We start from the raw sequence: 20,414 nt of genomic DNA, 5'->3' as shown, positions 1-20,414 counted from the left end.
GAAAATGAGCTTATTAGTGGATTTTGCAGCCACCTAGTGGCCACATTATCTCAGTGCTGCCTAGGGAGGGAGTCTCCTGTACAGAAAGTGATGTCCATAGATTAGTTATGTTACAAAGATATTAGCTTACATTATGACTCTCACCATTAGAAAAACACCACTTACTGCATAATTAACCTGCTTCTTCCCTCACTAACAAATACAACATCCACACTAATGCCATAATCTCAGAGTCAGCCACAGAAATATGATTTTCTCTGCACACTTTAATGCAGTTAAGAGTCACAGTTCAGTAAACGCTTCTCTTTCCATTGGCCTTCAGTGACATGCTCCTTGATGGAGAGGCTGAAACAAGAATCTTAATCTCTGACCTTGATCGCAACAGATACATTAGTGCAGCACCGAGAGGGAATGGAAAGCAGAGTAACAGCAATCAATATAGAGCTTTTGACTTCCAAGAGAAGCTGCCACAGATAAATGTGAATAACCTTTATGAGAATAACCTTTACAACTAAGGTTTTCTTTGATGCACTAAACTCAACAGATTGTGAGAAAATGGACAGATCTGCCATCAGATCTCTCCATTCGGGCAGTGCAGCTTCTATCTCTTTAAATGGGGAAACATCAAATTCTCCAAAGCTGTTCAGCAGGCTTTTGATTAAATTTCATATTTGAAATCACTAATGAAATCTGACAGCAGCTGTCTCATAAATTTTGTTTCTAAACACTCGAATCATGACAGAAAACCAGAAAATGGCATTTTTCTGGGTCCGTGTACGTTTTGATAGTTTGTTTTCCAATTTGAAATGAAATAGGCAGAAACGAGAAAACGGTTGTTTCCCCGATTTTCATTTTTTTCGGGTCATGGATAGAAAATGGAAACATGACTTTAAAACACGTTTTCCACATGTGGGCGGACATTACACGCCCCTTTAAGCCGATTGGTCTAAAAGATAATAAAATAATTACAAAGATAATAAAAGTTCTATGTTTAATATACGAGAGTTTTTGTTTTGCTGTTGTCCACTAAAGCAATTGACGCAGAATCACCAATAGCCGTCAAATCGAAATTGAATGTAAAATGTTCAGGGCCATTTATAGCTAATCCATTCAAAAGCGAAGGAAAGACAGAAGTGAGGATAGCAAGTAAACTGTGACATATAATAATGTTCACTGTGTTCATAAAAGTTATTAATTTAAGAGATAAAATCTGCATGGCCATTTATAAGTAAGGAAAACTAAAAAGCCTTGCGATGGTGATACCGTTATTAGGTGTTGCCACCTAGTGGATAGCCTATTTTCTAATATGACTGCATAGTCTACTGCAAAGAATGCGTCTGCTAAATGATTGAATTTAAATGTATAAAATGTAAACAAAACATTCAAATAAGAAAAAAATAAAAATAAAAAATGAGTGCAGTAGTCACTAATAGAGAATAGCCTATTGATCGGTGGTAGTAGCCCAAAGGATGTCATGCGCTTGGTAACAGATGTAGAGGCATTTACATTTTACATTTTAAAAACACAATGACAGCTTAAAAACAGACTTAATTAAATTTACTGTAGGTTTTTTAAACTTTTTTTTTTTTATCTGTGCAAACATATTTCTGTGAAATACGCATTAGGTTGCACAGAAGAAAGCCGATTTATGACATCTACTGATATAGCAGCAGAGGACTGTTATTTTGTTGAACGAACTGAATATGACATCACTGGCTAAGATTTGATAGACCAATCGGTTGAAAGGGGCGTGTAATGACCGCCCACATGTGGAAAACGAGTTTTGAAGTCTGTTTCCGTTTTCTATCCGTGACCTCAAAAAAACAAAAATTGAGTCAAAATCTTGTTTTTCCGTTTTTTTTTTAAACAAACTAAAAAACGGGAAACGACCGTTTTCTCGTTTCTGCGTATTTCATTTCAAATTGGAAAACAAACTATCAAAACGTACATGGACCTTTCTGCTAAGCGCGTCTGACTGTTTCTATAGGAACCGGAGCACCGGTGATGCAATGACTTTACCATTTGTTTGTACCATTTACTTGTTTAGAAGGCAGGACTTATTCCACCATATTGCTTGTTGCACTTTCTCCCATTCATAATAATAATAGTGCACCATCTTTCTACACATAATAAGTCTTTGATGTCACATAACGAAAGGCCAATCAATTACCGCTATGGTTACGGAGAAATATAGGCTACTCTAGCAATTTTACAATAAATAAATAAATGAAAGCACTAAATTACATATAGACTGCATTAGCTATATTTGTAAGCCTACTCGTATATCATTAAGTTATTATTATAACGTTATTATTATAAAAATGGCATTGTGTGCAATTGTATACAAATCAGTTGTTCATTTTAACCAGCTGACAGTTCAAAAAGAAACATGTTCCATATATCCATGTATAGGCCTATATATATCCAAATGAATCGATATTGAAGCAAATTTAATCGAAATCCAATCCAAAATAAACTCACGAAACCAAGAAAATGTTTGATGTCTATGAGATGTTTGTGTATCCCCAAAATGAAAACATTATTCTGTCATTTCAGTCATTTTTCAGACTTTCAATGTTGTTCACACTTCAAAGGCATGAATTTACGCTAAAAGACTGAAAAGAACTTACTGTACAATGTTGTCGCCTTTTCACTGTCTGCAACTTCCGGTTTCGACTGTCGCAATCGCTCCCTAGTGGCAGTCAAGATGAATTAATTTATTAGTCAAGCCGCCATGTTCTCTGCATACCATGTATGAATGAAATGAATGAATAATAAGTGTATTAAAGTTTAATTGATAGTTTTCACTTGTTATCCTTCTAATTTTGATTGAAATCATCTGTCATTGGTATACAGTTCAGTATGTTTTACCGAAGTCCCTTTAAGACAAGTCAGTTCACTCGGCGGCCATCTTTGAAACACCCCTCGGGCATCCTGGGCATCATGCAATCTCTTTGAATGGGGAAACATCAAATTCTCCAAAACTGTTCGCCAACCTTACGATTAAATTTCATATTTGAAATCACCAATGAAATATAACAACAACAAGCTCATAAATTTGGTTTCTAAATGCTCGAATCATGACACAAAAAAAAAACTTTTTCAGGCTGGATAAAGCTAATGCGCATGCGCAGACCTAAATGCGCGTCTCTTTGGAGGCGCGCGTCTGACTGTTTCTATAGAAACTGGTGATTCTAACGGCCGCTGAAGTGACGCGATGACTTTACCAGTCGGCGATTGGCTCTTATTTAGAAGGCGGGACTTATTCTGCCATATTGCGCGTTAGACTTTCTCCCATTCAAAACAATACGAGTGACACGTCTTGTGTTATTCTATACTCTTTGGTTTTACTCTCCCCTGTTAAGCCACCATGACATCAAAATGGAGACTTGAATCAGAATAACTTCTCCTCCCTCTTGCAGCATCTCTTCTCCTCACTGATGACGTGGGCGGGGCAACCTGTCACTCACATGAGATCCACCAATAGCAAACCACGACCATCCAATCAATTCCCCACAGACAAAATCAAGCCCTACAATTGTTCTTGTTTGCGAAGCCGTTTCACTCTGGCACAATAGAGAAGAAAAGACTAGAACAATTTCCCTTTCATAATGACATTAAATTGTCAGACGCACAGAGGGTCGGACCTCAGCACAGCCCTGGATTACTCACAATCACGGATGATGAATGACAACGCTTTGTTGTTTGTGGTGTGTCGCATCTCACCCCTGATTCCTCTCAGCTTATTTTTAATTGTTTAATATATGACACAGGAAAGATAAATGAAATATACTGTAAATGATTTACTGTGTGATGATTAAATGATCATTAATATATTTTCACTGCATTAATATTAATTTAGAGATTAGTCTGCAAATGCATAAGAAACATAAGTGCCAGGCAGCTAATTACACTCCGTGTCTGTAGAGGGCAGTAAAGCACTGTGAGACTGAGGCAATGCAGGCGATTTAACATGTGTGGTCCTCCTGACTAAAGAAATACTGCACAGGTCTGGATGTTCAGGGGCAGTACTGGTCATTTTGAGATAAAGAGACTTAGGTTTATCAGCTCTTTGAAGAAGCCTCATTTTGATTCGCTACCGAACAGCAGAGCATTTTAATTAGAGTGTCAGCATATTTAAATCTGAGCATGAATAATTAACAGCTCAGTCCTTCCGCCCACTCTCCATGTTAATGCAGCTATTACTCAGTCAAATGGCAGAGACTGATATTTGTAGTGGCATGATTGATCAAAAATAGGTTAATTTGGGATTTGTGCTGGATTGTGAATGCAAAACAGAGTGTGGAAGCTGTCTGTTTTAAATTGAGGGCAATGTGGATGAGGTTCAGCATACAAATAGAGAGCCAGTGTTTCCCTTTCATGTTCTGCTGTGTTCTATCACTGTAACTAACAGGAACAGCATTTAGTGAAGATTTTTCTTTTAATTCATATTAATGTACAATGTAACTGCAGTATAGAGAAACAAGTATGTATTTGGGCTTCTGCAATAATAAGCACAAGAAAACCCAACAGAAAGGAATGCATGTTTTTGAGGGGGCGTGTCCCTCTGACGTCATCGGATCTAGCTGTATAAGGAGTAGGGAGTGACAGGCGTCATGGCTCCTCCAGTGGAGACCGAGAGCATTGATCTGAGTGATGTAATGATTTATCAAGTTCAATTTTTCTGGAGGCAATTTTAAAAGAGGAGGTAAGAGCCAATATAAATTAATCTTGCATGGTTGAAACTAATGATTTATTCATCATTTGCATAGAAAACATAATCTAAGAACACCTTCAAATACTATTTAGTCTTTTTTGTTTTATTAATATTGATTTCTGTTACAAGTGTTGAGACATTTACATAACTATATTAGTCTATATGTGTTTAATAATATATTTTTGTCATCTCAAATACCCTGTATTGATATAAATACTAGCTATAGAGGCCTGTGTTTGAAATCTAAAGTTGTTTTACCCTTTAAAAATGTTTGATGGCACAAAGAAGACGCCCGCTATCGGACAGGTACTCAGTTCCTCAACACAATATTACTTGAATTAATAATAATAATATGCATGTGGCACTGATAAAAGAGCAGAAACACTGAAGAGTTTTGTAGATGGCAGCAGTGTGTTCTTATGGAGGGACTAAACCTGTAGTTGCAACCAGTGCAGAGCGTCAGTCTGTAATTTATCATAGCTCCACATGTTTTACTTCCTTCCTTTTGTATTTTGAGCAAAAAATATCTCAAACGTCTGACTGAAGCTGTTTATTTTTACACTCTTTGTCACTATGCAATTGTGAACAGAATTGCTATTATTCATATATGCACTGAAATCTGCTTCACGTTTAGATGAATTTGCATAGTCAACAGTTTTTGTTCTATCAAAGAATGACTTTATATGGTTCTGCTTCATTGAATGCTGGTGCAGTGCTGTTTATAGATGATGTCTTGTGTGGCCCCTATATGATGTTCCTTAAAGGATTAGTTCACTTCAGATTCAAATTTCCTGATAATTTACTCACCTCCATGTCATCCAATATGTTCATGTCTTTCTTTCTTCAATTGCAAAGAAATGAAGGTTTTTGAGGAAAACATTCCAGGATGTTTCTCCATATAGTGGACTTCACTGGGGTTCAACGGGTTGAAGGTCCAAATGTCAGTTTCAGTGCAGCTTCAAAGAGCTCTACATGATCCCAGACGAGGAATAAGAGTCTCATCTAGAGAAACCATCGGCCATTTTCTAAAAAAATATACAAATTATATACTTTTTAACCACAAATGCTCATCTTGCACTGCTTTGTGATGCTCCACGCATGACGTAATCATGTTGGAAAAGTCACTGGATCGGTACTTCCACCTACGTCACGTGTGACCTTTCCAACATGATCACGTCATGCGTGGAGCATCACAAAGCAGTGCAAGATGAGCATTTGTGGATAAAAAGTATATAATTTGTTTTTTTTTTAAGAAAATGTCCGATGGTTTCTCTAGATTAGACTCTTATTCCTCGTCTGGGATCATGTAGAGCTCTTTGAAGCTGCACTGAAACTGACATTTGGACCTTCAACCCGTTGAACCCCAGTGAAGTCCACTATATGGAGAAAAATCCCGGAATGTTTTCCTCAAAAACCTTCATTTCTTTTCAAATGAAGAAAGAAAGACATGAACATCTTGGATGACATGGAGGTGAGTAAATTATCAGGAAATTGTCATTCAGAAGTGAAATAATCCTTTAAGATGTATGTAGTCTGTAGATGCCAGCCAGGGATACATATGAGCATCTGAGTTCATACATTTGTGGTAATCCCTAGGGTAAGTGAGTTTGTGGTCAAGCGGTTTGTTTATTGCTTACTAAAAATTGCACTGGTCGTGCTCGGTAGAGTAGAACTCCTTCAGCTGGGTCAGTCACATACAGGTACAACATAAATATGCAAAGAGGCAAAAAAAAAGTGTGTGTCTTTGACAACATTTGATCTATTCTGAGGCTTCACTGCTTTCATTGACCAGGAACTGCCTGATGAAGATGTAACTGACTGTTTCATACTTATCCTAGAACATCTGATATTATTTCTGAGAACAAGCCAGAGGATTTAATTGTTCAGAGTTCTCAGTTAGGTTTTATTGAAGTATTACCTTAATCTCAGATGTTTTAATAATGCAATTCTCCTGAAACATGACTAAAAATGAACACAGGCAACGTATTAGACAATTGTTAAAGGTTAATATTCACCCAAATATTAAACCCTATTCACCCAGAAATTAAAATTCTGTCATCATTTAATCATCTTCATGTCATTCCAAACCTGTATGACTTTCTTTTGTGGAACGTAGAAGATATTTTGAAGAATGTTAGCAACCAAACAAATCTGGTGATCATTGACTTCCATTCTATGAAAAGAAAAAAAAAAACAATAATAATAATTCAGCCTTTTGTCAAAATAACCTCTTGTTCACAGAAAAAATGACATGTGGCCAGAGTAAATGATCACAATATTCATTTTGGGCTGAACTAACCCACTAACAGATTAAAGATCTACATATTAAAGGATTAGTTCACTTTAAAATGAAAATTACCCCAAGATTTACTGGCCCTCAAGCCATCTTAGGTGTATATGAATTTCTTCTCTCAGATGAACGCTTTCTGAAGTTACGCTTTCTTCGTACGTTGAATATGGATGGCGGTCTAGATATTTTACTTCAATATGGATGTTTTTCTTACACAAACGCTTCAGAAGAACCCTCCGGAGGCGTGTGGAGTATGTTTATGATGGATGGATGTGGATGGAGTCGCTTTCTTCAGCTCATACTCCCATTATAAAGCTTGGATGCATCAGGATATTTATTAAAGGGATAGTTCACCCAAAAATGAAAATTATCCCATGATTTACTCGCCTCAAGCCATCCTAAGTGTATATGACTATCTTCTTTCAGAGGATAACTTCAAATAACTAGCTTCCGGAGGACATCCGTACTCAGAATGCGCAAGTCGATTTGCGGTGGAAGAGTATCATTTGATCTGACGCACAATGTGATGACAAACACAGAAGATAGAGCAAAACAAAACACCAGTCATGGATTATAAGTCTAAATTGATCATTTTTAAAGATTTCAATATAAGGGAAGAGCTTGAGTTTGTTGCACAGCCCTATTTGTTTGTTCAGAGGATTACTCATTTGGCGCAGATCGACTTGCACATTCTGCGTACGTTTGAATATATAAAGTTTTAAATATGGATATTTTTCTGACAAAAACACATTGCTTCGCTTCAGAAGGCCTTTATTAACCCCTTGGAGTTTTATGGATGGATGCATTACCACATTCACAACCATTATAAAGCTTGGAAGAGCTAGGATATTTTTTAAATATATCTCTGATTGTGATCGTCTGGAAGAAGAAAGTCATATACACCTACACAGAAAAACCTCCAGAGTTAAATCAACTCTGCTCAGAGTACATATGATCCCTCTGTAAATAATGTTAAAATAACACTAAAGCAGAGTTAAAGTTAATGAGATAATTAAGCAATTAATTAAGTGAAGATTGTGCATTAGTGATGAACGCCTGCTGTTAACAAGCAGAATCACTGAAGAAAAGAGAAACACAACTGACTTCAGTCACAGCCTTATTAATTGCTTAATTATCTCATTAACTTTAACTCTGCTTCAGTGATACTTTAACACTATTTAGAGAGGGACCATATGTACTCTGAGCAGATTTTACTGTGTAGGATGGCTTGAGACTGAGTAAAGCTTGAGGGTAGTTTTCATTTTAAAGTGAAATAATCCTTTAATGGTAAAATCTGAAAAATACTACAATTTGGCTTTGATTTTGATAATGTATTACACTCCATTTATCTCATTAATGCTCAGAAGACAATTTAACATATTAAAGCAATTTCATTTAAGGGTTTCTTTTTATGGGTTACTCCAAAAATACAGTAGTCTAATACAATAAAATACTATGTTTTAAGATGTGCTTCTCTAGATATCCCACTACACAGATAATACACAGATAGTTTGCGTTCAGTCCTTGCATACGCCCCTTGTCAGAGAGATGCTGCATCTCTTTTATTGAAGCAATCTTGTAGAGATGGCCTCCACCACAGCGAACAGCATGAAAGGCTCAGTTCTACCACAGCACATCTGGACCAGGACCGCCGATCTGCGGCACAATCACAAGCTCTTTATGATGAAGGGACTCATCAGCGGCTGGAAGCTCAGAGAGGATCCAAGCTACATGTAAACAAGCATGCAGTTAACCATTGCTGATTTACTGTTTAACCCACTGATGCTGTGTAGCTTGGTAGCTGTTTTTGCAATGTTGTTGAATTTTGGAATTGATGGATTTAACATTAGTACAGACTGAGGGCATTTGTGTGAACCCAAGCTTTTCCTGTTGCACGTGTAATAGTCAGGAACATGTGAACATGCTGCTGAAAGCGATGGGCAATTTACCAGCAATCTTCCATGGCTGGCTTCAAAATGCAAGTGATTTTGAGATGCTTGACCTGAAACTGTAACACTGAGCAGTCGTTTAATGCAGTACATCATTGAACTTCTGCTGGTTTCTTTTCTATTTTATGCTCAATCCAATAAAATCTTTCCATAAAAGCATGTTTTTGGTCTTCGCATTCTCCACATTCTCGTGAAGTGTCTTTGAATGCTTGTCATGTACTTCATTGTGCCATCAAGGTTATTGCGTCCAAGCCACAGTCAAACAAAACGTTCCCATGCCCTCAATGTGTGTCGGTGTCATGGGTCTCTATAGTTTCATTATGGTTTTATGGGAATGATTCCTTCTGTTGTGTTTACCATGTACAACGCCATCACCCCGGTCGAGCTTGCTTTACCTCAAAATAACCCTTGTAAAATGGACAGATGCTTTGTGTAACATGCTTTTTGAAAGGCTGGCTGTTATTTTTTATTAAAGAAATAGAAATTATACTGTACAAACATGATTTTTAGGCATTGATGAGCAACAAAAAGTGTTTCTATCTACAGCACAAGTGCATGTTTGTGTGTAATTGTGGGCATTTTCTCGTAATCCGGTGAACGGCCTCATGCCATGTGTATTTCCATGTTGTGTTGACCAGGTTTTTTGCTTACGCTGTTATTTTCCTGTGATTTAGCTGCAGCCTGTGGTCTGTTGGCCAGTGTTTTATGCTAAATGAGAGCTTGTAGAAATCACTGAAGCAAAGCGAGAAAATACGACCACATGTCGTTTGGTACCAATCAAAACGGCCGTCTTACCAAGGAGACTTTTATATGGTTGAATAAAAGGGAATTGTCGTAGTCTGTAAAGTTATAGAGGGGCCTGTTACTTGGCCAGTGAAATGTTAGCAAAATAGACAAGACACATGTTGTTTTATTTATACAAATTTATGCTTATTATTTAGGGTGCGTCTGGTTGGTTTATAGAGGGATGTAAAAGTTTGGGTAGAGCTTTGGGTTAAATTTGAAAGTTTTTGAAGAACAATATGAGTGTTTCTGAATCCTGCATGTGTGAACGTGACCAGCAAGATTTGCATTTTGGAAAAACTGCTGGGTTGAAAATGGACAAACCCAGCGATTGGGGTAATTTTCATTTGAAAGTGAACTAATCCGTTAAAAGTCTCAAGTTTGCCATGTTTCTGGGTTGTGTATTGAGGTTTCAGGTTATTGTCTGGCTCATAGTTCATACTTATGTTTTGTTTCATGTCTTGGATTCAAGTTCATAATTGGTTTTTGCATCATTACCGTTGAAAATAAATCAGCTGAATTACAGAAACGATGTAAAGGGCCTTTCCATTATTCTGTAGAGGATGTTTAATCTCAGAAGTAATTACTTGATTGTTTCTGAGAGTGTCTCAACACCCCTGTGGACAACTGTGTGCACTGATCTGATTAGCTTAAGTGTGTAACATCAGAGGTATAATCAAATGAAACAGACATCTTTAAGTAATTATGTAAGCAAACTGATTCTTAGAATGATTATAGATTGCATTGTTGCTCTGCATCCCAGACAGACACTTTTTAATATTCTTTATTTAACAGGGCTCTGAAGATTGACACTTTATACGTGAAGCACTGGAGCGTTAGTTGGGTATGTCGTGGATTTCGAGGACTTTCCCGGCACTGCTCTTCCTGGTGTACTCGCAAGCAGGAGAGGACGATGATATCCGAGCGGGTATTGCCAGTTTATGATCCCTTTGAGAATTAAAAGTGTCAATAAAGTCATCATGAAATCAAAATCACTATCTATATAGTATGTTCCAAATCATAGTGTTCCAAAGTGTACTTGTTTTTACTTGTTTTTAAGTTTACATACCCTGGCAGAATTTATGATTTCTTGGATATTTTTTAGATAATATGAATGATAACACAACTTTTCTTTCACTCATGGTTAGTGTTTGGCTGAAGCCATTTATTATCAATCGACTGTGTTTTAAATCATAATGACAACAGAAACTACCCCTGATCAAAAATTTACATACCCTGGTGATTTTGGCCTGATAACATACACACAAGTTGACACAAATAGGTTTGGATGGCTATTAAAGTTAACCATCCTCATCTGTGATCTGTTTGCTTGTAATTAGTGTGTGTGTGTGTGTGTGTGTGTGTGTGTGTGTGTGTGTGTGTGTGTGTGTGTGTGTGTGTGTGTGTGTGTGTGTATGTATAAAAGGTCAGTGAGTTTCTGGACTCCTGACAGACTCTTGCATCTTTCATCCAGTGCTTCACTGACGGTTCTGGATTCTGAGTCATGGGGAAAGCAAAAGAATTGTCAAAGGGTCTGTGGGAAAAGGTAGTTGAACTGTATGAAACAGGAAAGGGATATAAAAAGATATCGAAGGAATTGAGAATGCCAATCAGCAGTGTTAAAACTCTAATTAAGAAATGGAAAATGAGGGGTTCTGTTGAAACCAAACCAGTTAGACCAATTAAAATTTCAGCCACAACTGCCAGGAAAATTGTTCAGGATGCACAGAAAAACCCACAAATAACTTCAGGTGAAATACAGGACTCTCTGAAAACAAGATTTCAAGATGCATGATAAGGATGCACTTGAAGAAAAATGGTCTGCATGGTCGAGTCGCCAGAAGAAAGCCATTACTAAGCAAATGCCACAAAGTGTCCTGCTTACAATACGCCAAACAGCACAGAGACAAGCCTCAAATCCTCTGGCACAAAGTAATTTTTGAGTGATGAGACCAAAATTGAACTTTTTGGCCACAACCATAAACGTTACATTTGGAGAGGAGTCAACAAGGCCAATGATGAAAGGTACACCATTCCTACTGTGAAACACAGAGGTGGGATCGCTGATGTTCTGGGGATGTGTGAGCTACAAGTTTGGTCAACATTGATGGCAAGATGAATGCAGTAGGTTATCAAAAAATACTGGAGGAAAATTTGCACTCATCAGCCCGGAAGCTGCGCATGGGACGTACTTGGACATCGCAACATGACAATGATCCAAAACACAAGGCCAAGTCGACCTGTCATTGGCTACTGCAGAATAAAGTGAAGGTTCTGGAGTGGCCATCTCGGTCTCCTGACCTCAACATCGTTAAGCCACTGTGGGGAGATCTCAAATGTGCAGTTCATCCAAGAATTTACAGGAACTGGAGGCTTTTTGCCTAGAAGAATGGGCAGCTTTGCCACCTGAGAAGATAAAGAGCCTCATCCACAACTACCACAAAAGACTTCAAGCTGTCATTGATGTTAAAGGGGGCAATACATGGTATTAAGGGTATGTAAACTTTTGATCAGGGTCATTTGGGTAGTTTCTATTGTCATTATGATTTAAAAAGTTGATTGATAATAAACGGCTTCAGCCAAACACTAACCATGAGTGAAAGAAAAGTTGTGTTGTCATTTATATTCTCTGAAAAATGGCCAAGAAATCATAAATTCTGCCAGGGTATGTAAACATCTTTGTATTATTTCATTCTAGAGTTGTACAAATGATGGAACTTTCTAACTTCTTCACACAATCTCTTGTCTATGTAGGCCTCCATTGTCGCTGTAGCTTGCATGTGAAATCGAGTCCCCCACCCAGGAATCGGTCTCCTTTAGGACCCAGGCGGTAATGCCTGATCAAAAGTTGTTTTCGTGATGTCTTGACTAATTATAACCTATTTCACTTATTACATTAAGTGCACAATCAACATGCTTGAAATATAAAATGAATGCCTACAAAGTACGCGCATACTGTACATGCACCGCTGGATTTTTATAAGTCGCACATGTGCATTATTTATTTATTTTTTTGGGGCAGTAATTAGTTTATATACAAGGTGGCAACCGTGCCCTGGGTGCGTCGATTCACAAAGTTGTTGAAGAAAGACTGCATAAACAGAACCGAATCGGGTACTCTTCTGATGACTAAATTCGCGTCACACGCACTGTACGCTGACCCTCGCATACACGTAAAATGTTACGTATACTTCTGGCTTTAGTTTTGGAACAAAATCTAAATTTGAAATGTAACCCTTTGAGTTTGATAGGTGGCTATTTGTCACTCTCTATTACACCTTTTCCACCAGCATGAACAGGGTGCTAGTTCAGAGCCATTGCTGGTTCTGAATTGGTTCGACTGACGAGCCTTCTAAGAACCGGTTTGCCTTTCAACGGGCTAGAGAGCCAACACAGAACCAGGTCTTATGTCACTGTATTCGCCTCATCTTTCCCAGCAATACTAGTGCAGCAGCACCAAACACACTAGGCTTGTTCGAGATGCATTGGCTTCTCACAGACCGATCGGCGCATGACACTGCGAAAGCAATCCAAAAGCACAAGGAGTCGTATTCTCTCCAAACGCTCCCGCGGCACTTCGATGTCATACGCCGTTCGGTCCATGCAGTGCCAATGTTTCTCGAACAGGCCTTCCATCAACAATGGCGAACATTGCGTTTTTATTGATGCTCATGGCCTTGCGAACCTACATCGGCATCCAAACACGGCGAACCAAATGCATTCGTGCAGCTCGCCTTAATTTGTATAGACGGAGATTACAATCGAGCTGCTATTAGCTCGATTAGCTGCTATTTCAAAAACGGCGGTCACAAGTGTCTGTCTTGGTCACGGTAACCCCGCCCCCAGCCCCTGACACAAGCGGTTCTTACTTCTAGACCAGCAATGTTTTGGTGCTACTTACGAACCACTTTTCCTGGTTCAGATCCAGTAGCCCCTCACTGCAGAACACTCAAGATCCAGGAGGCGGAGTCGGGTAGGTTAAGGGATACATAAAGTGGGAGGAGTTGGATCCAGATCCAAGGGGTGGAGATGGGTAGGTTTAGATCCGGGGGGCGGAGACAGGTAGGTTAAGGGATATGTAAAGTAGGAGGAGATGGATCCAGATCCAAGGGGTGGAGATGGGTAGTTTTAGATCTGGGGGACGGAGACAGGTAGGTTTAGGGATATGTAAAGTGGGAGGAGTTGGATCTAGACCACCCCCTGGATCTTGTGTTTTGCAGTGAGGACCATCTCTTCAGATCTGGTACTTTGGGTTTTGAACTGATTTGAAACTAGGCTCTGGCACTGAACCAGCACTCAAACTGTCTTGGTGGAAAAGGGGTATATGTGGTATTTAGTTCTAGCCCAGTTCTTGTCCCTATTCTGCAGGCTGCAGCACTGCTGTGAATGACCTGGTCTACATCATGGACGGCTCCTGGAGTGTGGGAGATGAGGACTTCGAAACAGCCAAGCTCTGGTTGGTCAATGTCACCAGTGGCTTCGATGTTAGCTCACACTACTCACAGATCGGTGTAGTACAATACAGCGACACGCCCAGGTTGGAGATCCCTCTCGGTCTCCACAAGACCACTCAAGATCTCATTAAAGCCATTGAGGATATCAGCTATTTAGGTGGAAACACGCAGACAGGCCGCGCCATCAAGTTTGCCGTGGACCACGTCTTTGCGTCTTCGCAACGAAATGACGTGAAGAACCGTATTGCTGTGGTGGTGACTGACGGAAAGTCGCAGGATGACGTTACGGACGCGAGCATTGAGGCGCGAGCACAAGGGATTAAAGTGTTTGCGGTGGGCGTTGGCACGGAGATCACCACATCAGAGCTGGTGACCATCGCCAACAAGCCAGAGGGGGATTACGTGCTTTACGCGGAAGACTACACCAATATCGACCGTATCCGTGATGCTATGGAACAGAAGCTGTGCGAGGGTAAGATTCACATGCGTGTGAGCAATCCCATAAACATTAAAACTAGTTTTGGCATTACCAGTCCTCTCCTGTTCTTAAAAGAACCGTGAACCACTAAAATACCACAGTCCATTCATGCCCAGGGACAAGGAAAGCCACAGAGCTCATGGGCCAAACCAGCGGCATGATGCCATGGTAGGGAGGAACTAGGAAAAGGAACCAGATGTGGCATGTGCCAACCACGATCCAGCTGGCAGCTCTGGTTTGGATGGTTAGAGTAGTTGTTAATAGTGACAGGAGTCTGCTTTCTCCAACCGAAAGTAATTACAAACATTTACTGTCCAAGTTTTTTCTTCATTTCTGTCACCTGATGGAGTTTGGGTTTCTTTGCCACTGTTACCTTTGGCTCTTTTTTGACATCAACTCAGCGGTTGGGTTTAATGTTTGCCCAATGTGCTGGGCATTTTTATTTAACTCAACTTGTTTAAAATGAATCCAAAATAAGTTGGAAATTAAAATCAGACACATAATTACTAGAGGCAACAATAATAATCAACAAATTTGTCCATTTGTTGAACCAAACTTGAGTATAGCAAAACATATTTTTGTAGGTTTTCTGGGGTTTGTTGTGAAATATGCTTTCAACCTTTCCTGGGAAATAGCTGGATTGTACGAAAATTGAGACCAGATTAAAAATAAAACGAATTTGCTGGTTTGAAAGGTTATGATTCAATCCTCCAATTTGTGTGTGGTAATGCATTTGAAATTATGTCCCACGGCAGAATCTGTATGTCCCACACGTATCCCTGTGGCGTCCCGTGATGAGAAAGGCTTTGAGCTGATGTTGGGCATGAAGATCCATCAGAAAGCTAAGAAGATACATGGCTCATTACTGTCAGAGGCGGCGTATCTGATAGACAGGAGCACTGACATCACTGAAAACACAAGGTTGGGTTTAAACCTAATGCTAATTTTGATCTTCACAATCAGTGTTGGGGAAAGTTACTTTTAAATGTAATGCATTACAGTATTGTGTTACTCCCTTAAAAACTAACAACTATGTTACTTGGTTACTTTTTATAGAAAGTAGTGCGTTACGTTCCTTTTGAGTTACCTTTTTCTACCCTGGCAGATACTTTTTTTCTTATGTTTTTATTAACATCACCAGTATTACTGTACATGCACCTTCATTTTCTTTTAACAATACACATAGAATATTATTATATTCTGCTCATGTCTAAGTGCCCATGTTATGGAGAAGAGATTTTTAATTCAGTAGTTTATAAAATGCTTAAGCAAATTAATTCAACTGAAAAGTAACATGCATTAATAAAAAAAGTCACTCAAATATTAATGTGTGAATATATAATAATAAATATAGCTGCAAGCAGCAATTAAGGGGCCAAACACAAGAGAAGCAAACAAGCAGCAGACCAACAATGTCATAATTGCATCTAAGACATAGATACCTCATGTCAGTTTTGAATCAGACCAACGGTACTGTATTTGGGGCCAATTTCATGTTTTGTTCAATTAAATTTGGTGAAAATATTTAATTTCGTTTTGAAGTTATAGACATAAAATATTACCCTTGGCCAACTTTGTTTGCATTTGTTTTTTTGCCTCTTACTATCAAAATGTTGACATTTGGCCATTAGCGAATGTTTTCGAATTTCCTACGGTGGTTTCGTCTCAATTGGACTAATGGTTTTGAAGATATTAGCGAAAGTTGTTTTAACGCTAAATCACAACGTTGCTCTAACCATAAGGCGAAACCTAGCATGTTTGGTATCGGTGGACTCGGCAATTATTGGGAAATCTAAGAAGATGACTCCCGTGAAAATTAGTCAGCCACATCTAAACTTATAAGCATTTGAATATTTGATTTTACCACTGAGTGGCGCTGGTTCAAAAGTTATCAGACTCCTTCAGGGCAACATGCCGATGACCCATACCGAGTTTCATAATGATACCTTCATGCATTCATAAAATACAGCATTTTGCGACAAACCGTTCAGAAGTTATTTATAAGCAAAAATAGCAATTTTTCGTATCTCTGGACCAGTAGGTGGCACTGCATGTAACCTCAGGTCATGCTTGTGATGACATGGACCAAGTTTGGTCTGAATATGATAGAGCCTTATGTCTATTTTTGCAAGCGCTATGTAAAATTCGTTTGACAAATCGACTTAAATTCCATAACTTTTTATCGACATGGTCTGAGGATGATCTGGTCAAATTTTGTGAAAATCGAAACAACGGCATAGGAAGAGTTTGAAAATCAATGCATTACTTGTTACATTAAAAAAATACATCATACATGTTATTTATAATGCTCTACTCCAACACTGATTTAAAAGTGTTTAATATATAATAATCGGTGGTTCTGGCACTTTTTAAATCACTTTTTAGAGCTCCTGAAAATTTAATGTTTTTCTATTATGCATGTTCATCTGACTAATAGATGTTTTATTATTGTTTTAAAGGGAAATTTTTCCAGAAGGCCTCCCTCCCTCCTATGTGTTTGTGTCGACTCTGAGGCTGAAAGGGCCTTCAAGCAGGGAGAAGTTTGACCTGTGGAGGGTTCTGTCTAAAGATGGACAGATTCAGGCCGCTGTCACACTAAACGGACTGGACAAATCGGTCATCTTCACTACCACAAGCATGGTTAATGAGGAACAGATGGCTACTTTTGATGCACAAGGCATTGAGGTTAGTGAAATTTAGTAACTTATTCTTTACAGCATTCTCATATTATACAAGCCGAGTGAAGAGAAGAGATGCTGCAAGAGGGAAAGGAAGATAATCTGATTCAAGAATAGGAGGAACATGAATATAACACAAAAATTATGTGCACAGAGAAAACTGTCAATTTTGATTTCATGGTGACTTTAAACAGAAGTCACCACACACCTGTTTTGGCAGAATAATGATGTAGAAATAAGCTGCTTTATGACATTTCCTTTTAAAACCGTGACTATGATTTTGTACTAGCTGAAATTATTTCCTGTTCAAAGTCGCATGATGCTTTTTCCACTAAAGCTGCTCACTTATACATTTAAATAATACAAAATAATTCTCAGAAATGTCTTCAGAGTTCCTGTTCCATGTCTTCTTATGCTCTTAATGCCAAAACCAAGTGGTTCTGTGTGATGTTTTTTGCATAATTGAGCTATTTTCCTCCATCATAGCCCCTCATTCATGCAGTACAGCTTGTTTTGGAAAATTGTCTGACTCTTGTGACATTCGTGTCAAATGAAAAAGCTGATTTTTTTTGTGCACACCTTTTAGTGTTTATTTATCTTTTCAATGTATCTTAAATTAACACAAACCAGTTCCTCAGTGTCTGAAGTATCTTGCAGGCTCTTTTCGATGGAAGCTGGCACCAGCTGAAGGTTCTGGTTAAGCCCAGCCACGTCACCTGTTTCCTGGATGACCAGCAGATCCAAGACGAGGCTCTGGGAGCTGCTGTGCCCATCTACATCAATGGAAAGACTCAGATTTCCAAGCGTTTTGGCTCTGACGCTACACTTCCTGTAAGAATAGCTTCCTGTTGTATAACTGAACACTGGCAGTCAAAGTAAACTGCAGTATTCTTGTATGGCTGCTTTTACAATACAGTGCGTACGGGTCATAGTCGTGTGCTGCTTTTGTTTGAGGAAACTCCTAACATCACAAAATAGTGATTGATATAGACACTACGGCTCAATCATCTGTTTGTTATAACCGTTTTAGAGAAGCCTAACTGATGTTGTTGTTGTTTTTGTCATTTCTTATTGACCACCACAGACAGAAATTCAGAAACTGAGGCTTTATTGTGACCCACATCAAAGTGAGCGAGAGACCGCATGTGAAATCTACTCTGTGGTAAGAACAAAAACTAACTTTGTTGTAGAATTGCATTGATTTGATTGGCTGTGGGGCAGGAATTGGTCTTTTTATTGTTCACCAACAATTCCTTTATTAAAACTATCTATAGAAATATCTTAAGTGGGACAGATGTATTGCATCTGTACATTTCATTTCATTTCATTAGCAGACAACAGATCTACCATGAGTTCCAATGTTAAGCGACACTATATGTTTCTGTTTACGTACGGAGCCCCGCACATGGCATGTAATAAAAAATAAATAAATCGTGCACACAATTTACTAGTTTCTTCCCTCAATTTACTATTCAGTTTCTCCGATTTGATAAATCATGCGCACAATTTACTATTTCCTTCTCTCGATTTACTCTTCCGTTTCTTCGATTTGATAAATCGTTCACACAATTTACTATTTCCTTCCCTCGATTTACTCTTCCGTTTCTTCGATTTGATAAATCGTTCACACAATTTACTATTTCCTTCTCTCGATTTACTCTTCCGTTTCTTCGATTTGATAAATCGTTCACACAATTTACTATTTCCTTCTCTCGATTTACTCTTCCGTTTCTTCGATTTGATAAATCGTTCACACAATTTACTATTTCCTTCCCTCGATTTACTCTTCCGTTTCTTCGATTTGATAAATCGTTCACACAATTTACTATTTCCTTCCCTCGATTTACTCTTCCGTTTCTTCGATTTGATAAATCGTTCACACAATTTACTATTTCCTTCCCTCGATTTACTCTTCCGTTTCTTCGATTTGATAAATCGTTCACACAATTTACTATTTCCTTCCCTCGATTTACTCTTCCGTTTCTTCGATTTGATAAATCGTTCACACAATTTACTATTTCCTTCCCTCGATTTACTCTTCCGTTTCTTCGATTTGATAAATCGTGCGTACAATTTACTATTTCCTTCCCTCGATTTACTCTTCCGTTTCTTCGATTTGATAAATCGTTCACACAATTTACTATTTCCTTCCCTCGATTTACTCTTCCGTTTCTTCGATTTGATAAATCGTTCACACAATTTACTATTTCCTTCCCTCGATTTACTCTTCCGTTTCTTCGATTTGATAAATCGTTCACACAATTTACTATTTCCTTCCCTCGATTTACTCTTCCGTTTCTTCGATTTGATAAATCGTTCACACAATTTACTATTTCCTTCCCTCGATTTACTCTTCCGTTTCTTCGATTTGATAAATCGTTCACACAATTTACTATTTCCTTCTCTCGATTTACTCTTCCGTTTCTTCGATTTGATAAATCGTTCACACAATTTACTATTTCCTTCCCTCGATTTGCTAAATAGTGTAGACAATGTAATATTTCCTTCCTTCAATTTTATAAATCGTGCAGATAATTTATTGAACTATATGAACTATGACGACTTGTGAAAATTGTCCATTATAATCAATGACTTATTTAGTAATGTCAGATTTACTGTCTTTGCTTCTTTAGTAACATCATACGCAGTTATTTACTTAATTCTTTCATAAACCATTGTCTTTTGCCCTGAGTTTTCAAATGCTTTTTTACTTGAATCAAATGTCATGATGTTTTGAATCATCTCTCAGTTAGTAAGTCACTGTTCATGACTTATTGTAAGCTAAAAGACTTGACTTGAACTATTCAGACAGACTAACTTACTTTTTTATTCACCTTGTTTTACAGGATGATGAGCGGGTAAGTTCAGGTTTTGATCATATACTCTCATGAATGAAGTGTTATTTTGAATGGATTGTTAGGACTACATGATAGCAGTGTATGCTGGCCTTTCTAGTGTCCTCTGGACCGTGAGCCCACCGGTGACGCTGAGGAAGAGTGTGACTGCAGTGAAGGACAGCCGGGACCGCCAGGACCACCAGGACCGAGGGTCAACCAAGATTTTCT

At 38.4% G+C, this 20,414-nt stretch overlaps 1 protein-coding gene across 1 annotated transcript in view; it reads left to right on the top strand.

Annotated features, from left to right (window-relative positions):
• The first annotated feature begins 4,638 nt into the window (after window positions 1-4,638).
• The window catches only part of si:dkey-225n22.4 (collagen alpha-1(XXI) chain), a 57,918-nt gene continuing 42,142 nt past the window's right edge, over window positions 4,639-20,414 (top strand). The window contains exons 1-9 of the mRNA XM_067377509.1: window positions 4,639-4,708; window positions 10,535-10,667; window positions 14,108-14,665; window positions 15,427-15,592; window positions 17,131-17,356; window positions 18,007-18,180; window positions 18,434-18,511; window positions 20,196-20,207; window positions 20,305-20,397. Of these exons, the coding sequence (XP_067233610.1) occupies window positions 10,586-10,667; window positions 14,108-14,665; window positions 15,427-15,592; window positions 17,131-17,356; window positions 18,007-18,180; window positions 18,434-18,511; window positions 20,196-20,207; window positions 20,305-20,397 (1,389 nt within the window). The 5' untranslated portion in view covers window positions 4,639-4,708; window positions 10,535-10,585. The remainder of the gene's footprint in view (window positions 4,709-10,534; window positions 10,668-14,107; window positions 14,666-15,426; window positions 15,593-17,130; window positions 17,357-18,006; window positions 18,181-18,433; window positions 18,512-20,195; window positions 20,208-20,304; window positions 20,398-20,414) is intronic.

Source organism: Chanodichthys erythropterus, chromosome 23 (assembly GCF_024489055.1).
Source record: "Chanodichthys erythropterus isolate Z2021 chromosome 23, ASM2448905v1, whole genome shotgun sequence".
Taxonomy (NCBI): domain Eukaryota; kingdom Metazoa; phylum Chordata; class Actinopteri; order Cypriniformes; family Xenocyprididae; genus Chanodichthys; species Chanodichthys erythropterus.
Note: the sequence above shows the minus strand (reverse complement) of the source record. Positions and strands in the feature narration are given on the sequence as shown.